At 46.6% G+C, this 15,329-nt stretch overlaps 1 protein-coding gene across 1 annotated transcript in view; it reads left to right on the forward strand.

Moving 5' to 3' along the window:
- The window catches only part of LOC147091192 (uncharacterized), a 511,682-nt gene that overhangs the window by 256,582 nt on the left and 239,771 nt on the right, over nt 1-15,329 (forward strand). Inside the window, exons 6-7 of the mRNA XM_085976673.1 lie at nt 10,949-11,113; nt 15,054-15,149. Of these exons, the coding sequence (XP_085832799.1) occupies nt 10,949-11,113; nt 15,054-15,149 (261 nt within the window). The remainder of the gene's footprint in view (nt 1-10,948; nt 11,114-15,053; nt 15,150-15,329) is intronic.

Below are 15,329 nucleotides of genomic sequence, written 5' to 3' on the forward strand. Positions count from 1 at the left end.
GGATAGAGGGGAATATAGAAAGGTGACAGAGAGTAAAGGGGGATACCCGGGATAGAGGGGAATATAGCACGGGGACAGAGAGTAAAGGGAGATACCCGGGATAGAGGGGAATATAGAGCGGGGACAGAGAGTAAAGGGAGATAACGGGATAGAGGGAAATAGAAAACGGGGACATAGAGTAAAGCGAGATATCCGGGATAGAGGGGAATATAGAACGGGGACAGAGAGTAAAGGGGAGATACCCGGGATAGAGGGGAATATAGAACGGGGACAGAGAGTAAAGGGAGATACCCGGAATAGAGGGGAATATAGAACGGTGACAGAGAGTAAAGGGGGTTACCCGGAATAGAGGGGAATATAGAACGGGGACAGAGAGTCAAGGGAGATACCCGGGATAGAGGGGAATATAGAGCGGGGACTGAGAGTAAAGGGAGATAACGGGATAGAGGGAAATATAAAACGGGGAAAGAGAGTAAACGAGATACCCGGGACAGAGGGGAATAAAGAACGGGGACAGAGAGTAAAGGGAGATACCCGGGATAGAGGGGAATATAGAACGGGGACAGAGAGTAAAGGGAGATACCCAGGATAGAGGGAATATAGAACGGGGAAAGAGGGTAAAGGGAGATACCCGGGATAGAGGGGAATATAGAACGTGGACAGAGAGTAAAGGGAGATACCCGGGATAGAGGGGAATATAGAACGGGGACAGAGAGTAAAGGGAGATACCCGGGATAGAGGGGAATATAGAACGGGGACAGAGAGTACAGGGAGATACCCGGGATAGAGGGGAATATAGAACGGGGACAGAGAGTAAAGGGGGATACCCGGGATAGAGGGGAATATAGAACGGGGACAGAGAGTAAAGGGAGATACCTGGAATAGAGGGGAATATAGAACGGGGACAGAGAGTAAAGGGAGATACCCGGGATAGAGGGGAATATAGAACGTGGACAGAGAGTAAAGGGAGATACCCGGGATAGAGGGGAATATAGAACGGGGACAGAGAGTAAAGGGAGATACCCGGGATAGAGGGGAATATAGAACGGGGATGCAGAGTAAAGGGAGATACCCGGGATAGAGGGGAATATAGAACGGGGACAGAGAGTAAAGGGAGATACCCGGGGTAGAGGGGAATATAGAACGGGGACAGAGAGTGAAGGGAGATACCGGGATAGAGGGGAATATAGAACGGGTTGAGAGAGTAAAGGGAGATACCCGTGATAGAGGGGAATATAGAACAGGGACAGAGAGTAAAGGGAGATACCCGGGATCGAGGGGAATATAGAACGGGGACAGAGAGTAAAGAGAGATACCCGGGATAGTGGGGACTATAGAACGGGGACAGAGAGTAAAGTGTGATACCCGGGGTAGAGGGGAATATAGAACGGGGACAGTGAGTAAAGGGAGATACCCGGGATAGAGGGAATATAGAACGGGGACAGAGAGTAAAGGGAGAAACCCGGGATAGAGGGGAATATAGAACAGGGTCAGAGTGTAAATGGAGATACCCGGGATAGAGGGGAATATAGAACGGGGACAGAGAGCAAAGGGAGATACCCGAGATAGAGGGAATATAGAACGGGGACAGAGAGTAAAGGGAGATACCCGGGATAGAGGGGAATATAGAACAGGGACAGAGAGAAAAGGGAGATACCCGGGATAGAGGTGAATATAGAACGGGGACAGAGAGTAAAGGGAGATACCCGGGATAGAGGGAAATATAGAACAGGGACAGAGAGTAAAGGGAGATACCCGGGATAGAGCGGAATATAGAACGGGGACAGAGAGTAAAGGGAGATACCCGAGATAGAGGGAATATAGAGCGGGGACAGAGAGTAAAGTGACTTACCCGGGATAGAGGGGAATATAGAACGGGGACAGAGATTAAAGGGAGATACCCGGGATAGAGGGGAATATAGAACGGGGACAGAGAATAAAGGGAGATACCCGGGATGGAGGGGAATATAGAAGGGGGACAGAGAGTAAAGGCAGATACCCGGGATAGAGGGAAATATAGAACGGGGCAGAGAGTAAAGGGAGATACCCGGGATAGAGGGGAATATAGAACGGGGACAGAGAGTAAAGGGAGATACCCGGGATAGAGGGGAATATAGAACGGGGACAGAGAGTAAAGGGAGATACCCGGGATAGAGGGGAATATAGAACGGGGACAGAGAGTAAAGGGAGATACCTGGGATACAGGGGAATATAGAACGGGGACAGAGAGTAAAGGGAGATACCCGGGATAGAGGGGAATATAGAATGGGGACAGAGAGTAAAGGGAGATACCCGGGATAGAGGGGAATATATTAAACGGGGACAGAGAGTAAAGGGAGATACCCGGGATAGAGGGGAATATAGAATGGGGACAGAGAGTAAAGGGAGATACCCGGGATAGGGGGGAATATAGAACGGGGACAGAGTAAAGGGAGATACCAGGGATAGAGGGGAATATAGAACGGGGACAGAGAGTAAAGGGAGATACCAGGGATAGAGGGGAATATAGAACGGGGACAGAGAGTAAAGGGAGATACCAGGGATAGAGGGGAATATAGAACGGGGACAGAGAGTAAAGTGAGTTACCCGGGATAGAGGGGAATATAGAACGGGGACAGAGAGTAAAGGGAGATACCCGGGATAGATGGGAATATAGAACGTGGACAGAGAGTAAAGGGAGATACCCGGGGTAGAGGGGATTATAGAGTGGGGACAGAGAGTAAAGGGAGATACCCATATAGAGGGGAATATAGAACGGGGACAGAGAGTAAAGGGAGATACCCGGGATAGAGGGGAATATAGAACGGGGACAGAGAGTAAAGGGAGATACCCGGGATAGAGGGGAATATAGAACGGGGACAGAGAGTAAAGGGAGATACCCGGGATAGAGGGGATTATAGAGCGGGGACAGAGAGTAAAGGGAGATACCCGTATAGAGGGGAATATAGAACGGGGACAGAGAGTAAAGGGAGATACCCGGGATAGAGGGAAATATAGAATGGGGACAGAGAGTAAAGGGAGATACCCGGGATAGAGGGGAATATAGAACGGGGACAGGGAGTAAAGGGAGATACCCGGGATAGAGGGAAATATAGAACGGGGACAGTGAGTAAAGGGAGATACCCGGGATAGAGGGGAATATAGAACGGGGACAGAGGGTAAAGGGAGATACCCGGGATAGAGGGGAATATAGAACGGGGACAGAGAGTAAAGGGAGATACCCGGGATAGAGGGGAATATAGAACGGGGACAGAGAATAAAGGGAGATACCCGGGATGAAGCGGTATATAGAACGGGGGCAGAGAGTAAATGATGGGCCCCAGTTTCAGGTACTCTCTGCGGGTCCCAGTCTAACCTAGAAACATAGAACGGTTACAGCACGGAAGAAGGCCATTCACCCAGCCGAGCCCGTGCGGGCTCTCTGCAAGAGCACTTCAGGTAATCCCATTTTCCCGCCCTTTCCTCTTAGACCTGCATGCTTTTCTTCAGGTGCTTATCCGATGCCCTTCTGAAAGCGGTGATTGAGTCTGCATCCACCACCCTTTCAGGCATTGCTTTCCAGGTGCTATCCACTCGCTGAGTATTTTTTTTTCCAACGTCACCTTTGGTTCTTCTGCCAATCACCTTAAATCTGTGTCCTCTGGTTCTCGACCGCTCTTACAATGGGAACCGTTTCTCTCTGTCAACTCTGTCCAGACCCCTCATGATTTTGAATGCCTCTTTCAAATCTCCTCTCAATTTGTTCTACTCCAAGGAGAACAACGCCAGCTTCTCCAGTCTATCCACGTAACTGAAGTCCCTCATCCCTGGAAACAACCTCGTAATCTTTCCTGTACCCTCTCTAAGAGCTTCACATCCTTCCTAATGTACAGTGTCCTGAATTGGACACAAACTCCAGTTGTGGCCAAACGAGTGGTTTATACCAGTTCACCATAATGTCCAAGCTTTGTCCTCTATAGCTCTATTGAGGAAGCCAATGATTCTGTAAGCTTTTTCAACCGCTTTTTCAATCTGTCCTGCCACCTTAAACGATTTGCATACATATACCCCTCGGTCTCTCTGTTCATGGACCTCCTTTAGGATTGTACCCTTTAGTTTATATTTGATCTACTCTTTCTTTCTACAAAAATGTATCACTTCGCACTTTTCTGCATTAAATTACATGTGCCACGTGTCCACCCATTCCACCAGCCTTTATATATCCTCTTGAAATCTCTCACCATCCTCCTCACTGCTCACTATCCACCCAAGTTTGTGTCATTTGCAAATTTTGAAATTATGCCCTGTACACCCACATCCAAGTCATTAATGGCCCAGAAATTCGGGTCTCCGCGGGTGAGTACGCACGGGTTTCTCACGCGGGGGCCCGATGGAGGTGCCGGTTTCTTGCATGCACTGCGCATGCGGCGGGAAACCGGCACTTCCGTTCCTCTGAACGAAGGGGTTCAGAGGTTGAACGCGTGCGCGCGGGAGTCTGCGCTTGCGCTTTGAACTTACGTTGTTTTTCAGGTTTTTCTGTGAGGGTAAGTCTTTAGATTTTAGAAATGTAAAAACCAGGCGTAAGGCCTGCATTTTAAAAGGTAAGTGGTCAATTAATTAAAATTAAAACTTTTTTCCACAGGTTTATTATTTTTAAATACTTTAAAGCAAGGTAAGTTTCGTTTTAGCCCCGTTTTAATATAAAATTATTTTTAAAAAATTTAAATTATTGTTTAAAATAGTTATTTAATGTAATTTATAGCTTATTTAAAAAGTGTGATGATTTTTTAAAATTTATTTGAAGGTTTACTACTATTTTGGGGCCGTAGTATGTATAAGTTTTGACAGGTCTTCCTGTCACTACTTATGAATGGGCTTTTCCCTGCTCCGATTGGCTGCCCATGGCCCACGTGATCCCAGGGGAGGCATCGCACTAACTATGCCCCTGGGATATGCAAGCACAGCGCGCCGGCAGCTGGGCCAGACCCCGGAGCGGAATTCCACAGGAGCCCACAGCTCAATGGCCGGCGCGCAAGGTTAGTGCAGGTCGGGGGCTTGCACCCACGGGGAGCCCCCGACCCGAATTTCTGGTCCAATATATATCAAGAAAAGCAATGGTCCTAGAACTGACATCTGGGGGACACCACTGTATACCTTCCTCCAGTCCGACAAACAACTGTTCACCACTACTCTCTGTTTCCTGTCACTGAGCCAATTTCATATCCATGCTCCCACTGTCCCTTTTATTCCATGGGCTTCAACTTTGCTGGCAAGACTATTATGTGGCACGTTGTTGAATGTCTTTTGGAAATCCATTTACACCACATCAACCGCATGGCCCTCATCAACCCTCTATGTTACCCCATTATAAATTTGATCAAGTTAGTTAAACACGATTGATCTTTAACACATCCATGCTGGCTTTCCTTAATTAATCCACACTTGCTCAAGTCACTGTTAATTTTGGCCCTGATTATTGTTTCTACAAGCTTCTCCAATAACGAGTATAAACTGAAATAACAACAGAAAATGCTGGAAAAACTCAGCAGGCCAGGCAACATCCATGGAGAGAAATTAGAATCGACGTTTCGGGTCGAAACCCTTTTTCAAAACTGGAAAGGAAATAAAATAGAACGAAGGCAGGGCTGCGATAGAACAAAAGAAGTAACAGAGACATTAAGAGGTATTCAAAACCAGACGAGATGGTAATAGGACAAGTGGAGACAAAAGCCGGCTAGGATTAGGTGTGAAGTGTACTGGCAGGATGAGACACAGCTGCCATGTGGGAGAGAGAAAAAAAAGGAAAGGCGGGTGGAAAGGGAAGACCCAAAACAAGGGCCCTATTACATTTTTAATTATATTTTTTTCTACCCCTTTGTTTTGGGTCTTCCCTTTCCCCCCCCTCTCCTTTTTTTCTCTCTCCCACATGGCAGCTCTGTCTCATCCTGCCAGTACACTTCACACCTAATCCTAGCCGTCTTTTGTCTCCACTTGTCCTATTACCATCTCGTCTGGTTTTGATTACCTCTTAATCTCTCTGTTACTTCTTTTGTTCTATTGCAGCCCTGCCTTCGATCTATTTTATTTCCTTTCCAGTTTTGAAAAAGGGTTTCGACCCGAAACGTCAACTCTAATTTTTCTCCACGGATGTTGCCTGGCCTGCTGAGTTTTTCCAGCATTTTTTGTTGTTATTTCGGATTTTCAGCATCTGCAGTATTTTGCTATCGTACGAGTATAAACTGACTAGCCTGTAGTTGCTGAGTTTATCTTTTCACCCTTTTTGAACAAAGTTGTAACATTTGTAATTCTCCAGCCCTCTGTCATTATCCCCGTCTCTAACGAGCATTGGAAGATTATGGCCTGTACCTCCGTGATTTCCCCCTTCGCTTCCCGCAGCGTCCTAGCATGCATCCCATCTGGTCCTGGTGATTTATCTATATTAAGCACAGCCAGCCAATCTAGTACCTCCTCTTTATCAATTTTAACCCATCCAGTATCTCCTCTACCTCCTCCTTCACTACGTCTATGGCAGCATCTTCTTCCTTGGTGAAGACAGATGCAAAGTACTCATTTAGCACCTTAGCCATGTCCTCTTCCTCCATGCGAAGTTCTCCTTTTTGGTCCCCAATTCGCCTCACCCCTTCTCTTACTACCGTTTTACTATTTATATGCCTATAGTAGACTTTAGGATTACCTTTTTTGTTAACTGACATTCTATTCTCATACCCTCTCGTTTCCCCTCTTATTTTGTTCTTCACTTCTCCTCTGAACTTTTTATATTTAGTCTGATTCTCAGAATTATGCTCGAACTCACATCAGTCATATGCGCTCTGTTTCTGCTTCATCTTACTCTCTTTCTCTTTCGTCATTCAGGGAGAGCTGATGTTAGTTGCCCTACCTTTCCCCCTAATGGGAATGTACCTCGACTGTACTCGAACTATTTACTCTTTAAAGCCAGCCCATTGTTCAATTACAGTTTTGTATGCTAATCTTTGAATGCAGTTTACCTGGGCCAGATCCGTTCTCATCCCACTGAAATAGGGCTTCCTCCAATTAACTGATTTAAAACTAGATTGTTCCCTATCATTTTCCATATCTAATCTAAATCTTATGATAAAATGATCACTGTTTGCTAAATATTCACGTATCGACACTTGCTCCACTTGACCTACCTCATTCCCCAGAACTAGATCCAACAATGTCTCCTTCCTCGTTGGATGGGAAACATACTGATTAAGAAAGTTCTCCTGAACAAATTTCAGAAATTCTTCTCTATCTCTGCCCTTTACTATCCCATTCTATATTAGGATAGCTGAAATCCTCCAAAATTACTACTCTATATTTCTTGCATCTCACTATAATTACTCTGCAAAATTGGCTCCTCCATATTTTTACCAATAGTTGGTGGTCTACAGAATACACCTAGTAGTGTAATGGACCCTCTATTATTTCTTAACTCTAGCCATGTAGATTCTGTCCTTGACCCCACCAGGACATCCTCTCTCTCCAGCACTGTAACATTCTCCTTCACCACCTCCTATCTTTCCTTCCCTATCTTTCCTGATCATCTTATATCCAGGAATATATATTACGCAATCCTGCCCTTGTTTGAGCCAGGTCTCCGTTATTGCCACAATATCTTATTCCAATGTGGCTATTTGCGCCTGCAGCTCACCAACATTGTTTACTATGCTTTATGCGTTCACATACATACATTGTAAACCTGTGTTAGACCATCCTGTGTTCTCTCTTATTCTGACCCCACCTGATATCTTACTGTTTATTAATTTAGCGTTATCCGTCTCTCACACACCTTTGTGTTTCTCCATTCTAATGTAACATCCTGTTTTCCATCCCCCTGACAAATTATTTTCAACCCTCCAAAACAGCACTAGCAAACCTCCCCGCGAGGATATTGGTACCGGCTATGTTGAGGTGCAACCCGTCCGGCCTGTACAGGTCCCATATTCCCCAGAAAAGGGCTCAATGCCCCAGGAATCTGAAGCCGTCCCTCCTGCACCATCTCACCAGCAACGCATTCATCTACTCTATTCTCCTATTTATATACTCGCGCGTGGCACCGGGAGTTATCCAAAGATTATTACATTTGAGATCCTGCTTTATAACCTCATTCCTAGCAACCTAAAATCTGCCTGCAGGACCTCATTCCTCTTCCTACCTATGTTGTCCGTACCAATATGAAGCATGACTTCTGGCTGTTCATCCTCCCCCCTCAGAATGTTCTGCAGCCACTCGGTGATACCCTTAACCCTGGCACCAGGGAGGTAACATACCATCCTGGAATCACATCTGCAACCGCAAAAACGCCTTTCTGCTCGCCTAACATGAATCGCCGGCAACTATTGCTTTCACTATCTTCCTCTGCCCTCCCACCCCACACCCCGCCCCCCCCCCCACTGTACAGCTGAGATGCCCATGGTGCCATGGAATTGGCTCCTGCTGTACTCCCCAGTGGAACCATCCTCCTCTTCTGTCTGGCATTCACCCAATCCGTCTCTGCCTGTGCACTCATTAGCTGCGGGGTGACCACCTCCTGAAACGTGCTATCCTCGTAGCTCTCAGCCTCGCAGCTGCACCACATTGACGCCAGCAGCTGCTCAAGCTCCGAAACCTGGAGTGCGAGCTCCTCCAGCTGATGACACAACCTGCACACATTGTGACCTCCGACGTAAGGGGTGTTCTACGCGGAGTGAACACACGAAAGGCTGCTGGACCGGATAGCATCCATGGACGGGTACTCAAGGAATGTGATCAGCTGGCTGATGTCTTCACCGCCATCTTCAATCTGTCACTGGCCCAGGCAGTAGTCCCTACATGCTTCAAGACCGCTACCATTATTCCTGTGCCAAAAAAAACGGCTGTGACGTGCCTGAACGACTATCGACCTGTCGCACTCACACCCATCATAATGAAGAGTTTCGAGAGACTGGTCCTGGCTCACATCAAAGCCAGTGTTCCCGCCTCTCTTGACCAAAACCAGTTTGCCTATCGTGCAAACAGTTCAACGGAGGATGCAATCACAACTGCTCTACACTCGGCACTGAATCACTTAGAGGGTAAGGAGACCTACATCAGAATGCTGTTCATAGACTACAGCTCAGCATTCAACACTATCATCCCCAACAAGCTGGCCACCAAACTCCAAACTCTTGGCCTGAACACTTCCCTCTGCAACTGGACCCTGGACTTCCTAACAAACAGACCCCAGTCTGTCAAATTAGGTAACCACACCTCCCCCCCGCTGACCCTGAACACGGGGGCCCCACAAGGATGTGTGCTGAGCCCCCTCCTTTACTCCCTCTTCACCCACGACTGTGTGGCTGTTCATGGTTCCAACACCATCATCAAGTTTGCGGATGATGCCACGGTAGTAGGCCAGATCACCAACAACGATGAGTCAGCCTACAGGGAGGAGGTCCAGCATCTCGTGAAGTGGTGCGCCGATAACAACCTGGCCCTTAACATCAAGAAAACCAAAGAAATCATTGTGGACTTCAGGAAGTCTAAAGGCGGAAGTCACACCCCCATCCACATCAATGGGGCTGTGGTGGAAAGGGTGGACAGCTTTAAGTTCCTCGGAGTCCACATCACGGAAGACCTCTCCTGGTCCCTCAATACCTCCCCTCTGATGAAGGCGGCCCAGCAGCGCCTATATTTCCTAAGGAGGCTGAAGGGATGTAACCTGTCACCCCTGATCCTCTCTAACTTTTACCGCTGCACAATAGAGAGCATCCTGACAAACTGTATCACAGTATGGTATGGCAGCTGTAGCTACTATGACCGGAAAGCCCTGCAGCGGGTAGTCAAAACTGCCCAACGCATTACCGGCACCCGGCTACCGACCATAGAGCACATATACCAGAAACGCTGTTTACGGAGGTCACGGTCCATCATCAAAGACCCTACCCACCCCAGCCACAGTCTGTTCACCCTCCTGCCATCTGGGAGACGATACAGATGCATTCGCACCCGTACGACCAGATTTAGGAACAGCTTCTTTCCCAGGGCTGTCAGCCTACTGAACTCCACAAATAAACTCTAAAGCCTGCACATCTGCCAATGCACTTTATTATGGTTATGTTTATGTTAATGTATTACAAGCCAAATGTATATTGAATGTTTAAATGTCTTAATCTAAAAGTACACTCTCGGGAGCCGCAAGCCTACATTTCGTTGTACTGCACTTGTGCACTAACAATGACAATAAAAGTTGATTTGATTTGATTTTGATTTGATTTTGGGAAGCACCCTGGATTAACCACATGGGACAGAATGCGCATTCCACGGGATTGACCTGCCCTGCCATGCCGCTGTTTATTCAACTATTAACTAATTTACAGAAAATTAAGAATAATGAGTACCTAATTCAGGTTATTAATATGTTGTAAAATGTTACTAATTTAATATAGTATTAACTGTTACTAATTTAATGTAGTATCAACTGTTACTAATTTAATATAGTATTAATTGTTACTACTTTAATATAGTTTTAACAGTTACTAATTTAATACAGTATTAAAAGTAACTAATTAAATGGAGTATTAACTGTTACTAATTTAACATATTATTATTATTAACAGTTACTAATTTAACATAGTACTAACAATTACTGATCTCCAAGCTCATGCTCTAACACTAACCAGCAATTTATCCCCGGGCCCTAACTGGAAGAGCAAAAACACGGTGTGACCTTTCCCAACCAGTCAGTTCCCAGTCTTTGTGTCAGTTAATAAGAGCCATCAGTTCAGGGGCTGACTCTGTGATTGTTGTTCCAGTTCTGGTAGATGGCAGATTCCCGGGACTGAGGTTCCAAACTGTCACTGCTCCACAAGCTCCCCAGGCTGGTTAAATGGTAATTTCAGGCTTTATAATCTCCGATTTACATTCACTGTCCAGCACTGTTCACTCGGTTACATTCTTCAATCAATATTTACAAACCTCGTTTCAGGTGCCCATCCCACCGTGGGACAGGGAGAAGTGGAGAGGACAGTTTGTTTTACCGGGGGTGGAAATCCCTGTCACAGGACCCTGGAGATAAAGATCAGAAACTGCACCGGTTACATCGTTTATGAGTTGAAGCCGGCACCCGGGTGTTTCTTTGCTTATTGCACAGGTACAGGGGGGGAGGGCAAAAGTCAGGAACTAGGGGGTGGAGGGAGAATGTCAGGAACTCTGGAGGCAAATGTCAGGAATTCGGGGGACAAAGGTCACAAATTCAGGGGTGCAAAGTTCAGGTACTGGGAGAGGGCAAAGGGCAGGAATTCGGCGGGTGGAAAGGTCAGTAACTCGTGCGGGCAAAGGTCACGAACTCAGGTGGGGAAAGGTCAGGAATTCGGGGGTGCAAATGTCAGGAATTCGGTGGTGCAAAGTTTAGGAAATCGAGGTGGCAAAGGTTAGGAACTAGAATGGCAAAGGCCTAGAACTCGGGGGGGGCAAAGGTCAGGAACTAGGGGGGCAAAGGTCAGGAACTAAGGGGGGCAAAGTTCAGGAATTTGTGGCGCAAAGGTCAGGAATTCAGGGAGAAAATGTCAGGAATTCTCGGGAAAGGCCAAGAACTCATGGAGGGGCAACGTTCAGGAACTCAGGCTGGAGATAAGGTCAGAAACACCGTGTGGGCAAAGTTCAGGAAATCGATGGGGCAAAGGTAAGGAACTCAGTGGGGGGGACAGAGAAGTTCACGAATTTGGGAGGGGCTGGTGGGAGGGAAGGTTAGGAACTTGGGCAGGGGGAGACGTTCAGGAACTCGGGAGACGGGAGAGAAGTACAGGAACTTAGTGGGGGTTGGGGGATGAGGCCAATGAAGGTCAGGATCTTTGTCAGGTGGAGGAGATCAGGGTCGTTGAGATGGGGGGATAGGTCAGGAGCTTTGGCTGGGGTGAGAATGTCAGGAAATTGGGCGAGGGTGACAAGGAGGTAAGGAACATGTTTGCGGGTTGGATAAGGTCTTAACCCGCTTGGGTGAGCCCGGCCTGTTCCAAGTGAGCTCTGTTCAGCCTGGAGTAGGCAGTTAGAATGGCTCGAATTACAATTTGCAACGTAACTCGACAGGGAGGATCTAATTACACATTCCAGAGACACTGCTGGTGAGTCTTGTCCTCCAAGGGGACCAATGAGCAATCAGGACTTGTCCTCCAAGGGGACCAATCAGAGCTTTTGGTGTTGCGAATAAACATGTCCGATTTGAAATAATCCAGAGGTGTGACTCTATAATATCCCTTGTCATCAACAGAAATGAGAAAGTTGCACGCCTTGATGTAAGGGACATAGAATAGAAACATAGAAGATAGGAGCAGGAGTATGCCATTCGGCCCTTCGAGCCTGCTCCGCCATTCAATGTGATCATGGCTGATCATCCAAATTCAGTACCCTGTCCCTGCCTTTTCCCCATATCCCTTGATCCCCCTTTAGCCTCAAGAAATATATCCAACTCTTTCTTAAATATATTTAATGAACTAGCCTCCACCGCCCTCTGTGGCAGAGAATTCCACAGGTTCACCACTCTCTGGGTGAAGGAATTCCTCCTCATTTCAGTCCTAAATGGCTTACCCCTTATCCTTAGACTATGACCCCTGGTTCTGGACTCCCCGGCCATCAGAAACATCCTTCCTGCATCTAGTCTGTCCAGACCTGACAGAATTTTATAGGTTTCGATGAGATCCCCTCTCAATCTTCTAAACTCCAGTGAGTATAAGCCCAATCGACACAATCTCTCCTCATACGTCATTCCTGCCATCCCAGGTATCAGCCTGGTGAATCTTCGCTGCACTCCCTCCATGGCAAGAACGTCCTTCCTCAGGTAAGGTGACCAAAACTGCACACAATACTCAAGGTGCGGTCTCACCAAGGCCCTGTACATCTGTAGCAAGACATCCTTGTTCCTGTAGTCGAACCCTCTTGCTACGAAGGCCAACATACCATTTGCCTTCTTAACCACCTGCTGCACCTGCATGCTTACCTTCAGCGACTGGTGCACAAGGACACCCAGGTCTCTTTGCACTTCCCCTTCTCCCAATCTATTGCCATTCAAATAATAATCTGCCTTCCTGCTTTTGCCACCAAAGTGGATAACCTCACATTTATCCACATTATAGAGCATTTGCCATGTTTCTGCCCAATCACCCAACCTGTCCAAATCGTACTGGAGTTTCCCGACATCCTCCTCGCAGCTTACCCTCCCGCCCAGCTTTGTGTCGTCTGCAAATTTGGAGATATTGCATCCAATTCCCTCGTCCAGATCATTAATATATATTGTGAACAGCTGGGGTCCTAGGACCGATCCTTGCGGTACCCCACTAGTCACTGCCTGCCACTCGGAAAACGACCCGTTTATTCCAACTCTTTGCCTTCTGTCCGCCAAACAGTTCTCTATCCAAGTCAATACCTTGCCCCCAATCCCATGTGCCGTAATTTTGCACGCTAATCTCTTGTGTGGGACCTTATCGAAAGCCTTCTGAAAGTCCAAATACACCACATCCACTGGTTCTCCCTTATCTATTTTACCAGTTACATCCTCAAAAGATTCCAGTAGATTAGTCAAGCTTGATTTATCTTTTGTAAATCCATGTTGACTTTGTCCGATCCTGTCACTGCTTTCCAAGTGCTCTGCTATTACATTTTTATAATAGACTCCAGCATTTTCCCCACTACCGATGTCAGGCTTACCGGTCTATAATTCCCCACTTTTTCTCTACCACCTTTTTGAATAGTGGGGTAACATTTGCTACCCTCCAATCCACGGGTACCGTTCCAGAGACTATCGAGTTCTGCAAGATGACCAGTAATGCATCTACTATCTCTAGGGCCACTTCCTTAAGTACCCTGGGATGTAGACCATCAGGCCCTGGGGATTTATTGGCCTACAGTCCCATCAATTTCCGAACACCATTTTCCTACAAATACTGATTTCTTTCAGTTCCTCTCTTTCATCAGACCCTATGTTCCCCGGCATCTCTGGGAGGTTATTTGTGTCCTCCTTTGTGAAGACAGAACCAAAGTATGTATTTAGTTGGTTTGCCATTTCCTTGTTTCCCATTATAAATTCCCCTGATTCTGACTGTAAGGGACCTACGCTTGACTTCACTAATCATTTTCTCTTCACATATCTATAAAAGCTTTTACAGTCAGTTATTATGTTCCCCACTAGCTTACTCTCATATTCTATTTTCCCTTTCTTAATTAATCCCTTTGTCCTCCTTTGTTGACTCCTAAACTGCTCCCAATCCTCAGGATTATTGCTTTTTCTAGCCAATTTATATGTCCTCTCCTTGGATCTTATGCTATCCCTAATTTTCCTTGTTAGCCACGGTTGAGTCACCTTTTTTGTTTTACTCTTATGCCAAACTGGGATGAACAAATTCTGTAGCTCATCCATTCGGTCTTTGAATGTTTGCCATTGCCTATCCACCGTAAACCCTTTGAGCGCCATTCCCCACTCAATCCTACCCAACTCGCTCCTCAGACCATCGTAGTTTCCTTTATTTAAATTGAGGACTCTTGTCTCTGAGTCAACTACTTCATTCTCCATCTTAATGAAGAATTCGATCATATTATGATTGCTCCGACCCAAGGGGCCTCGTACAACAAGATTGCTAATTAATCCTTTCTCATTACATAATACCCAGTCTAAGATGGCCTGATCTCTGGTTGGTTCCTCGACATATTGGTCCAGGAAACCATCCCGTAAACACTCCAGGAATTCCTCCTCCACAGTATTGTTACTAATTTGGTTGGCCCAATGACACAATGCATAAAGGAACTGGAACACAAAGTGAACTTTTCACCAAAGCTATAGGGAGCCGAATCAGACGCTGTTCTCCGTGTCTATCGGACACTCTGTTCCCTGCGGTGCCCACTGATCACAATAGCAGCCAATGTAGCGCTGGGCACCGCACGCTCCCTCTTCAGGCTTTTCAGGTCACGGGGAATGGGGTTGGATGATTATGGAATTTATAAAGACTGTTGTCGGACATTCTCTGGATTCTAGTACCAGCCTAATGACCTGTTCTGGTGTTCTCCACTCTGCACTCTCCCATGTCTCTCTTCCTTTATTGCAGATCCCAAGACAGTCCCAAATCAGGAACCAGAGGAAAAATCGACTCAAATATCAGCTAACAGTATATCCACTATTCCAGCGGGGTCTGCAGACTCAGGTCTCTGCTTTGTGGGGTCCATTTCAAGCAGCCTGTTCACCCAGTGTAACTGCTGAAATAATCTGTCCTCAGATTTAACCAGTATCTTAATGAGGGGTGCGGGATTTACTGAATGTTCATTGGGTATAAGGAGACCAAGAACAATGGGATGCAGGAGCTGAAGAGAGGTTGAGGAGAAGT

This window comes from Somniosus microcephalus, unplaced genomic scaffold (assembly GCF_052327205.1).
Source record: "Somniosus microcephalus isolate GS21.2 unplaced genomic scaffold, FLI_Smic_1.0 unresolved_chr3, whole genome shotgun sequence".
In the NCBI taxonomy this organism is placed as follows: domain Eukaryota; kingdom Metazoa; phylum Chordata; class Chondrichthyes; order Squaliformes; family Somniosidae; genus Somniosus; species Somniosus microcephalus.